A 15453-nucleotide genomic window follows, 5' to 3' on the forward strand; every position below is an offset into this window, starting at 1 on the left:
ATTCCTTGAATCCTAAACACGAACACCCATGGCCTGAGCCAGTTTTCCCCACCACCCCACTTGTGTCCTTACTGTCACTTATGTCAGTTAGTGGACTGACATTCACTCTTGGCATATCAGCTCCCCCGCCGCTGGTTTTAAAGCTAGAGAAGTCTTGCTGGCCATGCCTAGCCAGCAGCTTGATCTCAATCAAATCGCTTACTGCTGTGAGTCTTAATCTCCTCCTCGGTGAAATGAGAATAACAATTAGTGCCTACTATTACTCGCAGAATTGGCGTCCGTCTGTTCCTGAATCTATCATTCATCCATTCCATACATTTATTGGGAATTTACCTGCTTGGAAGTCACGGGACAAGGATGAGTAAGACAGGACATCTGTCCTGGACGAGCTCTTTATCAGGTGTTGGGTGGCTCAAGGAATATAACAAACACATTGAAGAAGACACCTTACGTCACACCCAATAGGCTGGCTCTCATTTAAAAATGGGAAAATAATAAGTGTTAATGAGGCTGTGGAGACATTAGAACCCTGGTGCACTGATGGTAGTACTACAAAATGGTACAGCTGCTTTGGAAAACAGTAGGGTGGTTTCTCAAAAAGTTAAAAATAGAAATAGCATGTGGTCCAGCAAGACCATTTGGGGGCATATATTCCCAAGAATTGAAAGCAGGGACTCAAGCAGAGGCTTGCACACCAATGATCATAGCAGCATTATTTGCAATAGACAAAAGGTTGAAGCAACCCAAGTTTCCATCCACAGACGAGTGAGTAAAAACAACAGTGGTATACATAAATAATGAAAGATAGCCTTAAACAAGGATGAAATTTTGACACATACTACAACATGAATGAACCCTGAAAATATTATGCTAAGTCAAATAAGTCAGACACAAAAGGACAAATGTTGTATGACTCCACTTATTTGGAGTATCTAGAATAGGCAAATTCTGAGAGACAGGAAGGAGAATAGCGGTTACCAGGAGCTGGTGGCAGGGAGGAATGGGGAGTTAGTGTTTAATGAATACAGAGTTTCAGTTTCGGATGATGGAAATGTTCTGGTAATGGTTACACCACATTGTGAGTGTACTTAGTACCACTGAATTGTACATTTAAAAATTGTTTCAATGGTTAAGTTTTGTGTCATGTATATTTTTGCAACAATTAAAAAAAACTTTTTAATGCCTAACATGTTACACAAATGCAGGATTGTTAACTTGAACTAGGATTAACGGGATTGTGTTTATAATCAACCCCTCTTTTTTAAAAAATGAAGTATGCATGAAATTACTTTGTCATTCTTTATTATGTGATACTGAAGAGCAAGCATCCATCTGGGTAAACTTTAATAATAATTTATTTATACCCCATCCTCTTCCAAAAACAATTTGAGGAAATTACATCAGAGTAATTAACTAATGTAAGACAAAATATAGAAACAGATACAAAAGTGGAAAAGCGTGAACAGCTATTGAGCAAAACTGTTAGCCTTCCAGGAACCAGGGAACTGTTGATATTCATCAAACCTTTTATAAATGCTTAAAATATCATTGGCTTCAGCATGATCATTGTATGAGTCTCTAGAGCAACGATTTTCAAACTTTTTCATCTCATGCTACACATAAAGTAATTACTAAAATTCTGCAGCACACCAAAAAATATCTTTTTTGCCAATCTAACAAAAATAGGTATAATTTTGATTGATTTACAAAATAATATTAGTAATTACCTTCTCTTTGCTTTAAAGTGACTTAAAAAAAAACACAGTATCTTGCTCTAGCTGGTTTGGCTCAGGGGATAGAGCGTTGGCCTGCAGACTGAAGGGTTCCAGGTTCAATTCCAGTCAAGGGCACATGTCCAGGTTGTGGGCTCGATCCCCAGTGGCAGCCGATCAATGATTCTCTCTCATCATTGATGTTTCTATCTCTCCCTCTCTCCCTTCTTTTCTGAAATCAATAAAATATATATTTAAAAAATCAGTATTCATATTTGTATATGAGGATTTCTGGTACCAAGAATGAACCAATCAGACACAATCTTATTATTCAACGTGATCAATACAATATATATGACATATATTTATGGTCAAAGACAAAGCATTCATACCAGTTGACTACTGTTTTATTGACTGTTGTCATTTTTTTATTTGACAATCTAAGGGGGGAAAAGGTCAGTGCCCCTGACTAAATAGTCAGGTATTGCATGTTTTCAAAATTCTTGCGGCACACCAGGTGAAAATTGCTGGCCCACATAAAGTGTTCTTTGTTGTTACCATGTGCAGTTTGGGGAATTTATTGAAATAGAAGAGGGATGTAAGACTAAGTCTGAACCTAGCCTGTGCTTAATGAAACGGGCTCTTGGAGAGACACCTGCCCTGCTGGCCAAATCGACCTCCTACACCTTCCCCTGGGCTTCTGCATCAAGTCTGCACGGTAGCCTGGCAGGACAGCATCTCCTCCATCCGGGCTCCCCCTGCCCTCATGCCCCCCCTACAGACCCTGTCCCAGCAGCCGGGCTCCCACAAGCCCCTGTGTGGCCAGGACTCCTACACATGGAGTCCTTCCTGTCTTCCTGGCCAAGTCCTCACCTCTTACTGAGGACGGTTCAGATTCCCCTTCTCTGAGACCCCTCCAGCCAGGTTGAGTCCCCTTCTCCTTGCACTCTTCTCTGTACCTGCTTGCTCTCTACTCCCTGGTATCTTATCACACTGTCCTGGAGTCACTGGTTTCTTGTCTTTGTCACTAGACTATGAACTGACTGAGGCCTGGGATTATGGTACATTTCTCTAGCCCAAGTGCCTGTTTATGGTGCCTGGGTCATAGTAGAGAGCCAGTAAGTGTTTGGATCTAATTACTTTTGTCTGGGAAACAAGGTTGAGACTGTAGTACTAAATTCATCTGAAGCTGTTAAAAAGAGTTTTCATGGGAGAAGGAGGATTGGAACTGAGTTTTCAAAAATGATTAGAATTTTGAAGGGAGTGTAAAATAATGATAACACAGGGATAACTCAAGGAGGAAAGGTGGCTACAAGGAGTGGATCAGATCAGTATTGCTCAGTTGAATAGCAAAACAACTGTACTAGAATCATCTGGGGTGCTTGTAAAGTTACAGATTCCACCTGTCACTCCCATCCACCACTCCCCATTCGGAGCCTGTAGGTCTGGATTTACCTGTAGTGCAAGAGTCTTATTTTGTGAATGGAAAGTCTTGAAATCCTGGAGGGACTGTTGGCAGTTGTGGGCACTTGAGAGCCATTTTAAGCCTTTAAAGAGGGAGAATGAGAGCGTGATGGAAATGGAGCTTTGGGAAGGGCATACATAGACTGGTGGTTTGCAAAATAGATTGATGAGGATGAGTTCTCAGAGGCAAGGATGAGATGCTAGGAGTGCACCGAAGTTTTTAAGATAAGAGGAATGGTGAGTTTGCTCCATTGGCAGCACCAGAAGTAGAGAAGAAGCATGCTGACAGAGGAAATGATGAGGCTTGGTGACAGATGGAATATAAGCGATAATGGAAGGATGGAGTTTGAAATGACAACTGTTTTGGGGACCTTGGGAAAATGGCAGATCCACTGATGTGCATGCTCTTGCTATCTAATGAGTTCTATTTCAAATGTGAGGTGAAGAGGTGTCTGGGAGGCAGCCAGGTGAAGATGTGGCTTGCCACATGGACTTGGGTGTGGCCAAAGGTCTGGGAGGAAGATAAGGAGCCAAAAGCATGAGGGAAGAGGAAGGAAGGAAGCCTGGAAACCTGAGTTCAGACCTTTGGAGAGCAGCAACATTAGACAGGAGGCAGATGAAGCAAGGAAGCAACAGAGAGGTGACTAAAGATTGAGTACTAAAGAGAAACCAAAGGAAGAGAAAGGTTTAAGAAGGTAAGCATCCATTATGTCAGATGTTTAGAATTTGAGAAGGATAAGAACAGAACTTCCAAATTTGGCAAAGATGGTAATAAGTGAAAATCTCTAATACTTGCTGATGTGTGTAATGTGATCTATCATCTATAATAATAAGAGCGTAATATGCTAATTAGACCAGACAGTCGAACGACCTTCCAGACGTCATTCTGGACGTCCTTCCAGATGAAGCCGTGGTGGCAGGGGCCGAGGCAGAGGCAGTTAGGGGCAATCAGGCAGGCAGGCAGGCAAGCGGTTAGGAGCCAGCAGTCCTGGATTGCGAGAGGGATGTCTGACTGCCAGTTGGACATTCCCTGAGGGATCCCGGATTTCGAGAGGATGCAGGCCGGGCTGAGGAACCTCCCACCCCCCCTGCACGAATTTTGTACACCAGACCTCTAGTATTGGGTATAAATGAAAATTGGTGATAAATTGTGTTTACAATTAATAAGCAAAAATATACTTTTGACAAACTGGTTCCCAAAAGGATACTCTTCTATTGGAGAGACAGGACATTGAGGAAGGCCAGTAGGAGGCAGGGAGGATAAGGAGCTAGGTTAAAAGGGGGAAAGATTAGGATGCATGGACAAAGAGAAACTTATCAGGAAATCCTAACATGTAGGTACTTCAACGATCTTGCTTACCAAATAAGATTGCATTTATTATTTTAAAAGGTTCCATTCGTACCCCTTGGTTATGGTATCATCTGAGACAAACAAAAGGTATCATGTGGAATGGAACCAGATAGCCAAAGCTCTGGTACCATATTTGAAAGTAGCATAGAACAAACAACCATGCCTCCATTCCTTCCCTAATGCCCAGGGCAGGAGGTGGGGACAGACCCCCTTTTAAATGAGCCCAAATGTGCAGGTCAGCCCCACCTCTGGGTAGATATCCATCAGGACATAATTGCTTGAGGTGTTTAAAGGTTTTTAAATTACTTGAGAACTCCCAGTGTTTTCTGTTCTTCATCTACATATGTATACTTGTTGACTTTGGGTGTTCAATGCTTGAGAGTCTTTTTCTATGAACAAACATATGTGCTTTGGAATAATAAAGCAGGCAATCATCAGGTAGAATCATAAAATTTCTCCCATTCTATCCTTATTTGAAAGGAAAACAAAGGAGAGGAAAGGAGAAAGAATGGCTAACAGTGACCCGAGGGTTATTGTTATTTTTAATTTGAACTGAAATGTAGGTGGCCAGTGTTCAGGGGACTTGTTATCATTGGAGTTTTATCCGTTGCACTCACACAAGTAAAAAGAAGTAGTGGCCCAGCCAGCATGGCTCAGTGGTTGAGCATCAACCTATGAACCAGGTGGAGATCATAGTTCAATTCCCAGTCAGGGCACAGGCCCAGGTTGTGGGCTTGATCCCTAGTGTGGGGTGTACAGGAGGCAGCCAATCAATAATTCTCTCTCATCATTGATGTTTTTATCTCTTTCTCTCCCTCTCCCTTCCTCTCTGAAATCAATAATAAAAAAATAAAATAAGAAAAGAATAAAATGAAGTAGCTGGATGAAACTATAACCTGGGATATAACCTGACGAGGGATTTTTTTTTTCTTCCAAGTTGTGAATATGTTTTTTGTGTCAAATTCTTAAAACTCCTAAGGGTCTGTAAGTTCTTAGGTAATTAAGTATGGTAGCAATCATCTCAGGTAGAAACTATAATTTAACTTTAACTTTAACCCTGCTGTTTGGTTTCTGTACTTGTTTGCTTGCTAAAATAATAGAAAAGTTATTTTAATTTTCTGAATTATGTAAATTATCCCATTCGATTAAATACCCTATTGATTGTAATGTGAATATTGATTGTGGTCATACTGGTCTTAGAAAGCACATTTTCCTTTACCTGGGAAGGACAGCACAATTATCCCAAGGTCAGAGGGCTCCAGTTAACGCGTCCCTGTTGACTCAGTGTTCCGGAGACCCCAAACTGTAATTTAGATAACATGCTTAATTCTGCTTCTGTAAATTGCTTTTTTGCGAACCATGTTCCTCATTCCAAACCCTGGGATGTAATCAATACCTTTGTGATCTTTGCCTATATAAATCTGATGTTGGGGCTGGGGAGGGCACTATGAGATCTGGGAGAGCGAAATGCCCCCTCATAGTCCAGGATTGCAATAAATGTGACTCTTTAATTCGACTTCTTGAGGCGTCCTTCTGTGATTCGCGGGGTACATTACGACAGTAACTGTCGGGTAATAACTTGGATTTCTGCTCACCACCTAGTTATTTCTACCTTTGGACTTCATTTAGTCATCAATTCATCCTTAAACAGACTTGCCAAGTTGCTTAAGCCCAGTGCTTCAGGAGGGCATAAGAGGCTGGCTGTGCTCTGGTTTTCTATGAATGCTTCACTGTTGCTGTGGTTCTACTTGATGTCAGAGCTCATAGAAATAAGTTGGTATCAAGGCCTATGTTTCCTTGTGACAATCATTTCAGGATGATTTCTAGAAAGCAAAGAAACCTCTTATTCAGTGACTGTTTGCTAAGTATGATCTTAAAGTAACTTTGTTGGTAGTCTTTCTCTGTGAAATCATATCCTCTGTCAGTGACTATCCTTCATCAGTCTTGTTTTATAACAAGCTTTTATAAATAGATACAAAGATTGTCATTTTAAAAATAACTGTTGAGCTCTAAAATATGTAAATTGTAGAATTTACATATAGCTTTCGAATAGGGTTTACATATCATTACCTCTCGTTACATTAATTTTAAGGTGCCATGTAAGCCATTCCTTCAGTTATAAAAGTTATAAATGTTTAAAGTTTTTTGGGGAGAAACCAAGATGGTGGCATAGGTAAACACCGTAGTTTGCTGCGTTGAACAACCACTTCCAAAATACAACTAAAAGACAGAACGGACATCATCCAGAACCACAAGAAGGCTGGCTGAGTGGAAATTCCACAACTAGAAGGAAAGAGAAAAGCATACTGAGACTCAGAGGAGGCGCAGTGCGGAAGTAAAATACTAAGGTGCGGAGGTGCATGCGGAGAGGGCTGGCGGCTGAGGGCACGATTGTTGTTTTCAATCGGGAGGGAGTCTCAGGCTCTGAGCTCCGGTTCCGGGCAAGTCTCTAGGGACCCAGACTCATACGGGAGAAGTGGGACTGTCTGGCAGCGGTTGGAACTCCAGGGCAGCTTTCTCTCGGAGGGGCTGGCAGAGATTTCCAGGATACTGAGAAGTGGAGACACCATAACTGCTAGCCCTGCCCTGTTGATCCCATGGGACCTGCCCCACCCAAGTCCTGCAGGGAGGCTTTTGCTGGATAGCCTCAGGCAAAGGCTAGATTAGCACCTCCCTAGAGATCCAGGAGCCAGGAAACCCAGAGGTCAGAGTGAGACCATCCAGTTTGCAGCTCCATGGAACCATAAAAGACACACTCAGGGGGCAGACTCAGTGAGCACCACAGCCCCATTGAAGCAAGTCTTGCCCCAGATGGGTGTCTCCAGCACAGAAGTTCTCCCACTGCAGACACAGCTGATTCTCACAGCCAATTGGCCTGGAGGTTAATTCCTCTCAGTGATACCTACAACAATCAAGGCTTAACTATAACAAGACTGTGCACAAAGCCCACAAGGGGGTGCACCAAGAGTGTCCTCCTCAGGTAATTGGGGAGGCTGAAACACTGGGCCCTAGAGGACACTTAGCACAGAAAACACTTTATCAACACAGGGAAGCATAAAAAATGCGGAGACAAAGAAAAAGGACACAAATGACAGAAATGGAGGAAAGCGAACTACTAGATATAGAGTTGAAAACCACACTTTTAAGGTTTTTCAAGAATTTTCTAGAAACTGCCGATAAACTTAATGAGATCTACAAGAAATCTAATGAGACCCTCGAAGTTGTGATAAAGGACCAACTAGAAATTAAGCATACACTGACTGAAATAAAGAACATTATACAGACTCCCAACAGCAGACTAGAGGATTGCAAGAATCAAGTCAACGATTTGAAATACAAAGAAGCAAAAAACACCCAAATGGAAAAGCAAAATGAAAAAAGAATCCAAAAATACGAAGATAGTGTAAGGAGCCTCTGGGACAGCTTCAAGCATACCAACATCAGAATTATAGGGGTGCCAGAAGATGAGAGAGAGCAAGATAGTGAAAACCTATTTGAAGAAATAATGACAGAAAACTTCCCCTACCTGGTCAAAGAAATAGACTTACAAGTCCAGGAAGCGCAGAGAACCCCAAACAAAAGGAATCCAAAGAGGACCACACCAAGACATATCATAATTAAAATGCCAAGAGCAAAAGACAGAGAATCTTAAAAGCAGCAACAGAAAGAAAGTCAGTTACCTACAAGGAGTACCCATATGACTGTCAGCTGATTTCTCAACAGAAACTTTGCAGGCCAGAAGAGAGTGGCAAGAAATATTCAAAGTGATAAATGCCAAGAACCTACAACCAAGATTACTTTATCCAGCAAAGCTATCATTCAGAATTGAAGGTCAGATAAAGAGCTTCACAGATAAGGAAAAGCTAAAGGAGTTCATCACCACCAAACCAGTATTATATGAAATGCTGAAAGGTATCCTTTAAGAAGAGGAAGAAGAAGAAGAAGGTAAAGATACAAATTATGAACAACAAATACACATCTGTCAACAAGTGAACCTGAAAATCAAATGAATAATCTGATGAACAGAATGAACTGGTGGTTATAATAGAATCAGGGGCATAGAAAGGGAGTGGACTGACTATTCTTGGGGGGGGCGGGGTAAGGGGTGAGGAGGGTGGTGGAAGAGACTAGACAAAAATCGTACACCTATGGATGAGGACAGTGGGTGGGGAGTGAGGGAGGAGGGTGGGGTGGGAACTGGGTGGAGGGGAGTTATGGGGGGAAAAAAGAGGAACAAATGTAATAATCTGAACAATAAAGCTTTAATTAATAATAAAAAAATAAAGTTTTTAAATCAAATATTGTAAAAAAATTGTAGATTGAAATGAAGAAATTCTCCTTCCCTGTTTTCAGTACCACTCTCCCAAAGCAATCGCTGTTGACAGTGGCTTACGTTTCTCTGTATGAATTTTCTAAGCATATATAGATTTACATATATGTAGTTGTGTACACTCAGTTTTACACAAATTGCACACTATGCGTACTTTTCTGCTTCTTTTTTTAAATTCACTTAAAATGACCATCAGATCAGCATTTTTCAATTGACTTCGCTCTTTTAAAAACTGCAGGGCATGTCATCATAGGTGTGCACCATAATTGATTGAGGAGCATTTAAGTCAGGGGTCCTCAAACTACGGCCCGCGGGCCACATGCAAATACAAATATTGTATTTGTTCCCGTTTTGTTTTTTTACTTCAAAATAAGATATGTGCAGTGTGCATAGGAATCTGTTCATAGTTTTTTTTTAAACTATAGTCCGACCCTCCAACGGTCTGAGGGACAGTGAACTGGCCCCCTGTTTAAAAAGTTTGAGGACCCCTGATTTAAGTAATTTCCCACATATATCTGGTTGTTGCTACCGTGCTTTCATCTCGTAACAAACAATACACATTCTTAGAAGTGGAATTACGGAGTCAAGGAGCTGCGTTTTCAATCTGGTGAGCTATTTCTAAGTTATTGCGCACTGATTTACACTCCCGCCAAGACTGTCTGAGAGTGTTTCCACATGCTCACCAATCGGTCTTCCTTTGAGATTTGAAATTTCTGCCATTTTAGTAGTTGAAAATTATGACTTCTTTTTACTATGTCTTTGTTAGGTTCATGTGCCCTGAGCTTTTCTTTTTCTTTTTTTACATAAGACTAATAGCTATTTGTATATTTGTGTGAATTTCCTAAATCATGGTCTTTGTCTCTTGCCATGTCCGTTTTATGAAAGGAGAAGAAACCATTCACTAGGCTGGGTTACCGTTTAATAGATAACCGCCGACAGTTCACAGGAAACCATAAGTGTGCATACTCCACACACGAACACTTGTACAAACACTGACTGACTCACTTGGAGGCCTGAAAGAAAGCCTTGAAATGAAAGTGTGGCCTCGCAGCCTGAGAAGAGAGGGAAAGCAGTCTGTCTAGAGAGAGATGTGGGAGTCTGGCCTCCCTCTATTAGTTTTCTATCGCTGCATAAAAAATGGCCAGAAACTTAGCAGCTCAGCTCACAGTTTCACTGGGACAGGAGTCCGGGCACAGCATGACTGGCTTTTTGCCCTGGTCCCACAAATTAAAATCAAGCCATTGGCTGGCTGCACTCAGTATCCTAGGTTCACGCCATTGTATTTGCAACTCAGTTCCTTGCAATCATAGGACTGAAGTCTCTGTTTCCATGCTATCAATCAGCTGGAGGCCACGCCCAGCTGCCTGTGCTCCTGGCCACATGTCCCCTCCAAAGCCAGCAAAGGAGAATCTCCCTTAGGTCACCTCCTCATGCTTCCAATCTCTCTACTTCTAGACCTAGATCTAGAGCTATCATGGGATGAGGACAGGCCCGCCCGGGTCATTTACCTATCCTAAGGTCAGCTGATCTGGAACAAATCAGAATGGCAAAATCGCATCACAGCAGCACGTAAATTAGTGTTTGATTGACTGACGGGGAGAAGGTGTGTATAGCAGGAGCCAGGTATCTTGCAGATCATCTTAGAATTTTGCTGACCTCACTCCCTACCTGCTTCCTCAAGGGAAGCAGATGGAGCTCCAGTCATCTGGCTGAGGGAATCAATCCCCCTGAAACATCGAATGCCGGAAGCAGGGGGCATAACTGGCATCTGTCTAACCCTGTGCACACAATACACCCAAGTGGGTCACAGATCCAAGGGAGCGATGAAACAGCAGAAAGCTAGAGATAAAGTCTAGGAAACCACATGGACAACATAGGGCTCAGGCAAACTCTCCTGACCAAGGATCCAAACCAGGCATTTCCTACTCCACCATCTGCCCTCTTGACCTCCACACTGTAGCCCACCGAGGACAAGTCACTCGCCAGCTGCACACACGGGTTTTGAGTCCTCCAACCTTGCCATTTCCTCTAACCTCAGTCTGATCAGAGTGTGGTTTTGTGAGCTGTTGGCCATGGGTAGTCCATAGAAGAGAATGAATTGACTAAGTAAGTGAGCCACTAAGAGGAACTATTGATGAGCATTATTCTAAAAGAATCCTAAAGAATTGTTCCTCCTCCTTCTCTTTCATCTTCCCACCTGCTGCTGTGATTCAGGTGCCTTATACGTGACTTGCTTGAGACCGAAGAGGTTTATATAAAAGAAATGAAGAGCATAATTGATGTAAGTAGATTGGGGAGGGGGATGTTAAACACGTGTTCAAATTGAAGAAATTTTGTTATACAGAGAACCAAAATAGTTGCCATGTGTCTCTGGAATTCCCCCCTAGGTTTTAGGTCTTATAATATTGCAAGTGTTTTTCCAGCTGGAATAAGCACATTCTTAGGACTATTGATCCATGTAACTAAATACCTTCTAAAGGATTGTGCCACTTCATACTGATTCTGGTACTGCCCAACTAAGTTCACCACATGCTTGCCAAAAAATGGAGATGGTCAATGACATGTTTTTGATCATTTAATAAGAGAGTATTGTTTCTCATTGTTTTAAGTAGCACATTTTTCTTACTAGTGAAAATGTGTATTTTCCTAAGGGCATAATCTTGAGGAATAAATTATATGTACAAAATTACAATATAATTTTTTACCACAAAATATCAGAGAGCCAAATATCTAATTAAAAAGGGAAGAAATGGTTAATCAAGTCTAATAATAGCAAGTCTAAAACATGCTAATTATTTTGTAACAGTTAAATAGTAGTGAAATATTATTCAACTGTTACAAATAATTATTTTGAATAATTTGTAGCAACACTGAAAAATGCTTAAAAGATTACATTAAAAACCATATATGTAGAAATTTATAAGCAGACTCTAAAATGTATATGGCAAAACAATACAATTTATTTATGTATGGTGATTATAACCATATAAAATAAGCTTTCTAAAAGTCATGCAGGAAATATAATAAAACGGTAGTAATTGCAACAGGTCATAAGATGATAGGTAAGTTTTTAAAAATATATTTGCTCTTCCTATAAAAATGCCTTTTTATTATCATTCCCAATAAACCATCTTCTTCTGAAGATGGACCGATGAGGAAAATAATATCAAAAGAATGTGATGAATGGCTTTCAGGAGATATGTGTTCCATATTCCCCAATTATTTTATTAAAGTTGTATTCCCTGGAGTAGCTAATTCAGATCATCTCTCATATGTTCTATCTGTAAAACCTACCTTGTTTGCACCTCTGCAGGGATATATCACTCCAATGGATTATATTTGGCTAAAGCATCTGATACCAGACGTTCTTCAGAATAACAAGGACTTTCTCTTTGGGAATATTAGAGAACTCTACGAATTTCACAACAGGTACATAATAATTCAAATTACCAGGAAAAATGGAAAGTAAGAGAAGGCTGGAAATCAGACTGATGGAATTTGGCCATGAAAGTACTTAGATATTTTCAGGCTTAAGTAAGTAGTCCGGAATCAGTGGGTTGGGATGGGATGTGAAGGAAGGGAGAAGTGCAGCGAGATCCCTGGGGGAAGAGGGAAAAGACATTAATGAAGCCTGAACTAGCTGTCAGGCATCAATGTTGTATTTGTGCCTGCGTTCTTTTGCAAATTCATCTATTTATGCATCAGCACTTATTGAGCACCTGTTGGGTGTCAGACCCTGTTCTGCATGGGGAATACAAAGATGACCATGCCTATTACCAAAGGGTGGTGCTGGGAACTAGGGTGTTAGAAATGCTAACCGGTCAAACAAGTCGTCCTTTTAGCCCAGGGCACTTTAAATGCCGAGTTCTAGAGAAATAGAGGACAAAAGGACTTTGGAAATCATTTTCCAACCCTTGCATTTTGCAGATGAGTAAACCTCACTTTACTCACTAGACTGACTGCAAAATTACACATCTAATTGCCAGAAGGGAAAAGAACCTTGGTTGTTTCCTAACCACATCTTATGTCTATTGGTCTGTTGTCAAAACCGAAATGGAAATCTCATTTCTAATACTTTCCCTGGGAAGCTATGTAGCCTCTCTTAACCTCGGGTTTATGAAACCCTGTCTTGCAAGGTTTGGTGGAAGATTAAATGAGATACTGTTTGTGAAGCACTCAGCTTATGCCTCGTTCATAGGAAGCTCGGGTGATAGCAGTGGTGGCAGCAGCAACAGCAGCCGTTCTCATTAACCTTAATGGGTGGCAGGAAGCATCGTGCATCCCGTCTGCAGCGGCTCGTGCTTAGAATTATCAGGGAATTTAATGTGGCTGTTTTAGGGGATCCTACCCATGTCACAGAATACACTTTCTTTCTTCCAAGTCAGTGTGTTGAAGATGAATCAAGAGCAATAAAGTTTAGAAAACAATGTTTTTCTAGGCACCTCTTAAAACCTTATATGATTTTACTTTTAAAAAAATGGAATGCATGTAAATGTCATTTTAAAAGCATTATTCTACTTCCCCCTCCCCCACCCCCCAGGGCTTTTCTAAAAGAATTGGAAAAGTGCACTGAGAATCCTGAACTTCTGGCTCGCTGCTTTCTCAAGAGAGTAAGTCTGCGTTCCTAAACAATCAGAATAACCTTGGGATTCAAGTCAGCCCTTAATTTGCTGTGTAGGTGGCAAGGGCTAATGGCAATGCCAGTGGTCTAAAAACACACCTGCCTTTGGAAGGCAGAGCAGAAGTCCCGCACGACGCCACACGGTGTGAGACATGTCCAGTTTGAGCTCACTCATGGGTGGGGGCCTTATAAGCCTGGCTTCCGGCAAAGCCTAGTGACATGAAAGACTGGCCCCCAGGCAACCCAAAGCAGCTGATCCTGAATAACTCTGCATGACTAACCTAACTCTTTTAGGACCAGAGTCACACTTACATTCCTCACTAGTTGTGTTAGTACTCTCAAGAGAAGTAGTACTGATGTTAAACTGAAAATCCCTGAAAATGTATTGACTTCCATTTGATGTTTTATAGCGTAGAGGGTGGTTAGAAAATGCCAACTCTACGGCCTCTCAGACGTATCGCATCCGATTTGTGAATTTCCTGTTCTACAACCACATACGTCTGACGACCTCCCCTTCCAACCACACAGCCCTCTTCCCACTCAGACTTCTCCACCGCTGCTCTGGGCAATAAATAGGTTGTTGGGGTCAGTGGTGCTCCCTGGGTGCTGGCACCCACGTGTTCCCCTCCCCGTAGGAGGACTGCAGATGATCCTGCTGCCCTCAGCTTCCTAAATCTTTCCCATTTCTTCTCTCTCAGCCATTCTTTTCCATTTCTTCCTTGTTTTTATTTTTATTTTTGTGAGTCTGAGACAACAGATCGAAGAACTTCCAAATTTTTAAACAACCCAAATTACGACTGAGGAGTTTAAGAGAAATACTTGTGTAAACTGAGAGCAAGCAAACAAGAATCCCTAGGTTTCACGGTATTGGACATCGTGGAAAAACAGAGCTTTCAACCCTCAGAGCTCCTAACCAGCTTAGAAGGCCCCTCCCTCCATGGCCCTGCATGCACTTTCCAAGCATCAAGTGCTGGAAACTGTTTCGTATTCAATCTCATGATTTCCTTTTTGAACTGTTTCTACAGATTATTAGTGTTTTTTCTTACTTTGCAACTTTGCACTTATTAAGTCACCAATGAGAAATCTAGTTTCATGCTTACATCATTACTAGAGTCCTGGTGTACGACACTCGAGCACTGGGGGGGGGGGGGGGGTCCTCAACCTGGCCTGCGCCCCTTAGCAGTGACATCCTTAGCGCTGCCATCCTGCCACCTCCGCTGTGCTCGCCAGCCATCAGCCCAGCTTGTGGCTGAGCAGCGCTCCCCCTGTGGGAGTGCACTGACCATCAGGGGGCAGCTCCTGCATTGAGCATCTGCCCCCGGTGGTCACTGCACATCATAGCAACTGGTTATTCTGCCATTTGGTCAATTTGCATATTACCCTATTATTATATAGGATTGCAAAGACATTTACATTTTTTTGAGTGAGAAAAGGACCAAATTCCTATGGGGGAAAATGGGTGTAATCACATAAAAATTGTTTAAGTATGAAGAAATAGTCAGGGAGTTGCCAACTAAACATCTTTTCTTGGATGAATTCCTCTCCTACAGTTATACAAGCTTTTTATAGTCCTCCATGTTGGGAGACACCTTAGAAATCATTAACCCAGACCACAAACTCTGTATATAATCCTATATGATTAATGATGTTGGAGACAAAATACAGGTAATAAATTCTTACCTTAAAACTGCAATTATCTAATCTTTGAGAATCCTTGAGAGTATTGGCTACTGCTGTACAAAGACTTGTATTTGTTAGCCAATAAGGTGGGCCTATCATCCCTTTTTTACTATAGCAGTTTATCTTTTCTCAATAGTATTTGCAGATTGACACTAATCATAGATATGAACTTCGAAATATTGCTCTGGCCAAGATTTTTTTTTTAATTATTATTATTGATTTTAGAAAGAGGAAGAGAGAGGGATAGAGAGAGAGAAACATCCACGAGAGAGAAACATCGATTGGCTGCCTCCTG

At 41.5% G+C, this 15453-nt stretch overlaps 1 protein-coding gene across 3 annotated transcripts in view; it reads left to right on the forward strand.

Annotated features, from left to right (window-relative positions):
- The window catches only part of MCF2L2 (MCF.2 cell line derived transforming sequence-like 2), a 219257-nt gene that overhangs the window by 153101 nt on the left and 50703 nt on the right, over positions 1-15453 (forward strand). For all 3 annotated transcript variants that reach the window (XM_036350596.1, XM_036350595.1, XM_036350594.1), the window contains exons 16-18: positions 11072-11138; positions 12171-12286; positions 13398-13467. In XM_036350596.1, the coding sequence (XP_036206489.1) occupies positions 11072-11138; positions 12171-12286; positions 13398-13467 (253 nt within the window). The remainder of the gene's footprint in view (positions 1-11071; positions 11139-12170; positions 12287-13397; positions 13468-15453) is intronic.

This window comes from Myotis myotis, unplaced genomic scaffold (assembly GCF_014108235.1).
Source record: "Myotis myotis isolate mMyoMyo1 unplaced genomic scaffold, mMyoMyo1.p scaffold_m19_p_2, whole genome shotgun sequence".
NCBI classification, from domain to species: Eukaryota; Metazoa; Chordata; class Mammalia; order Chiroptera; family Vespertilionidae; genus Myotis; species Myotis myotis.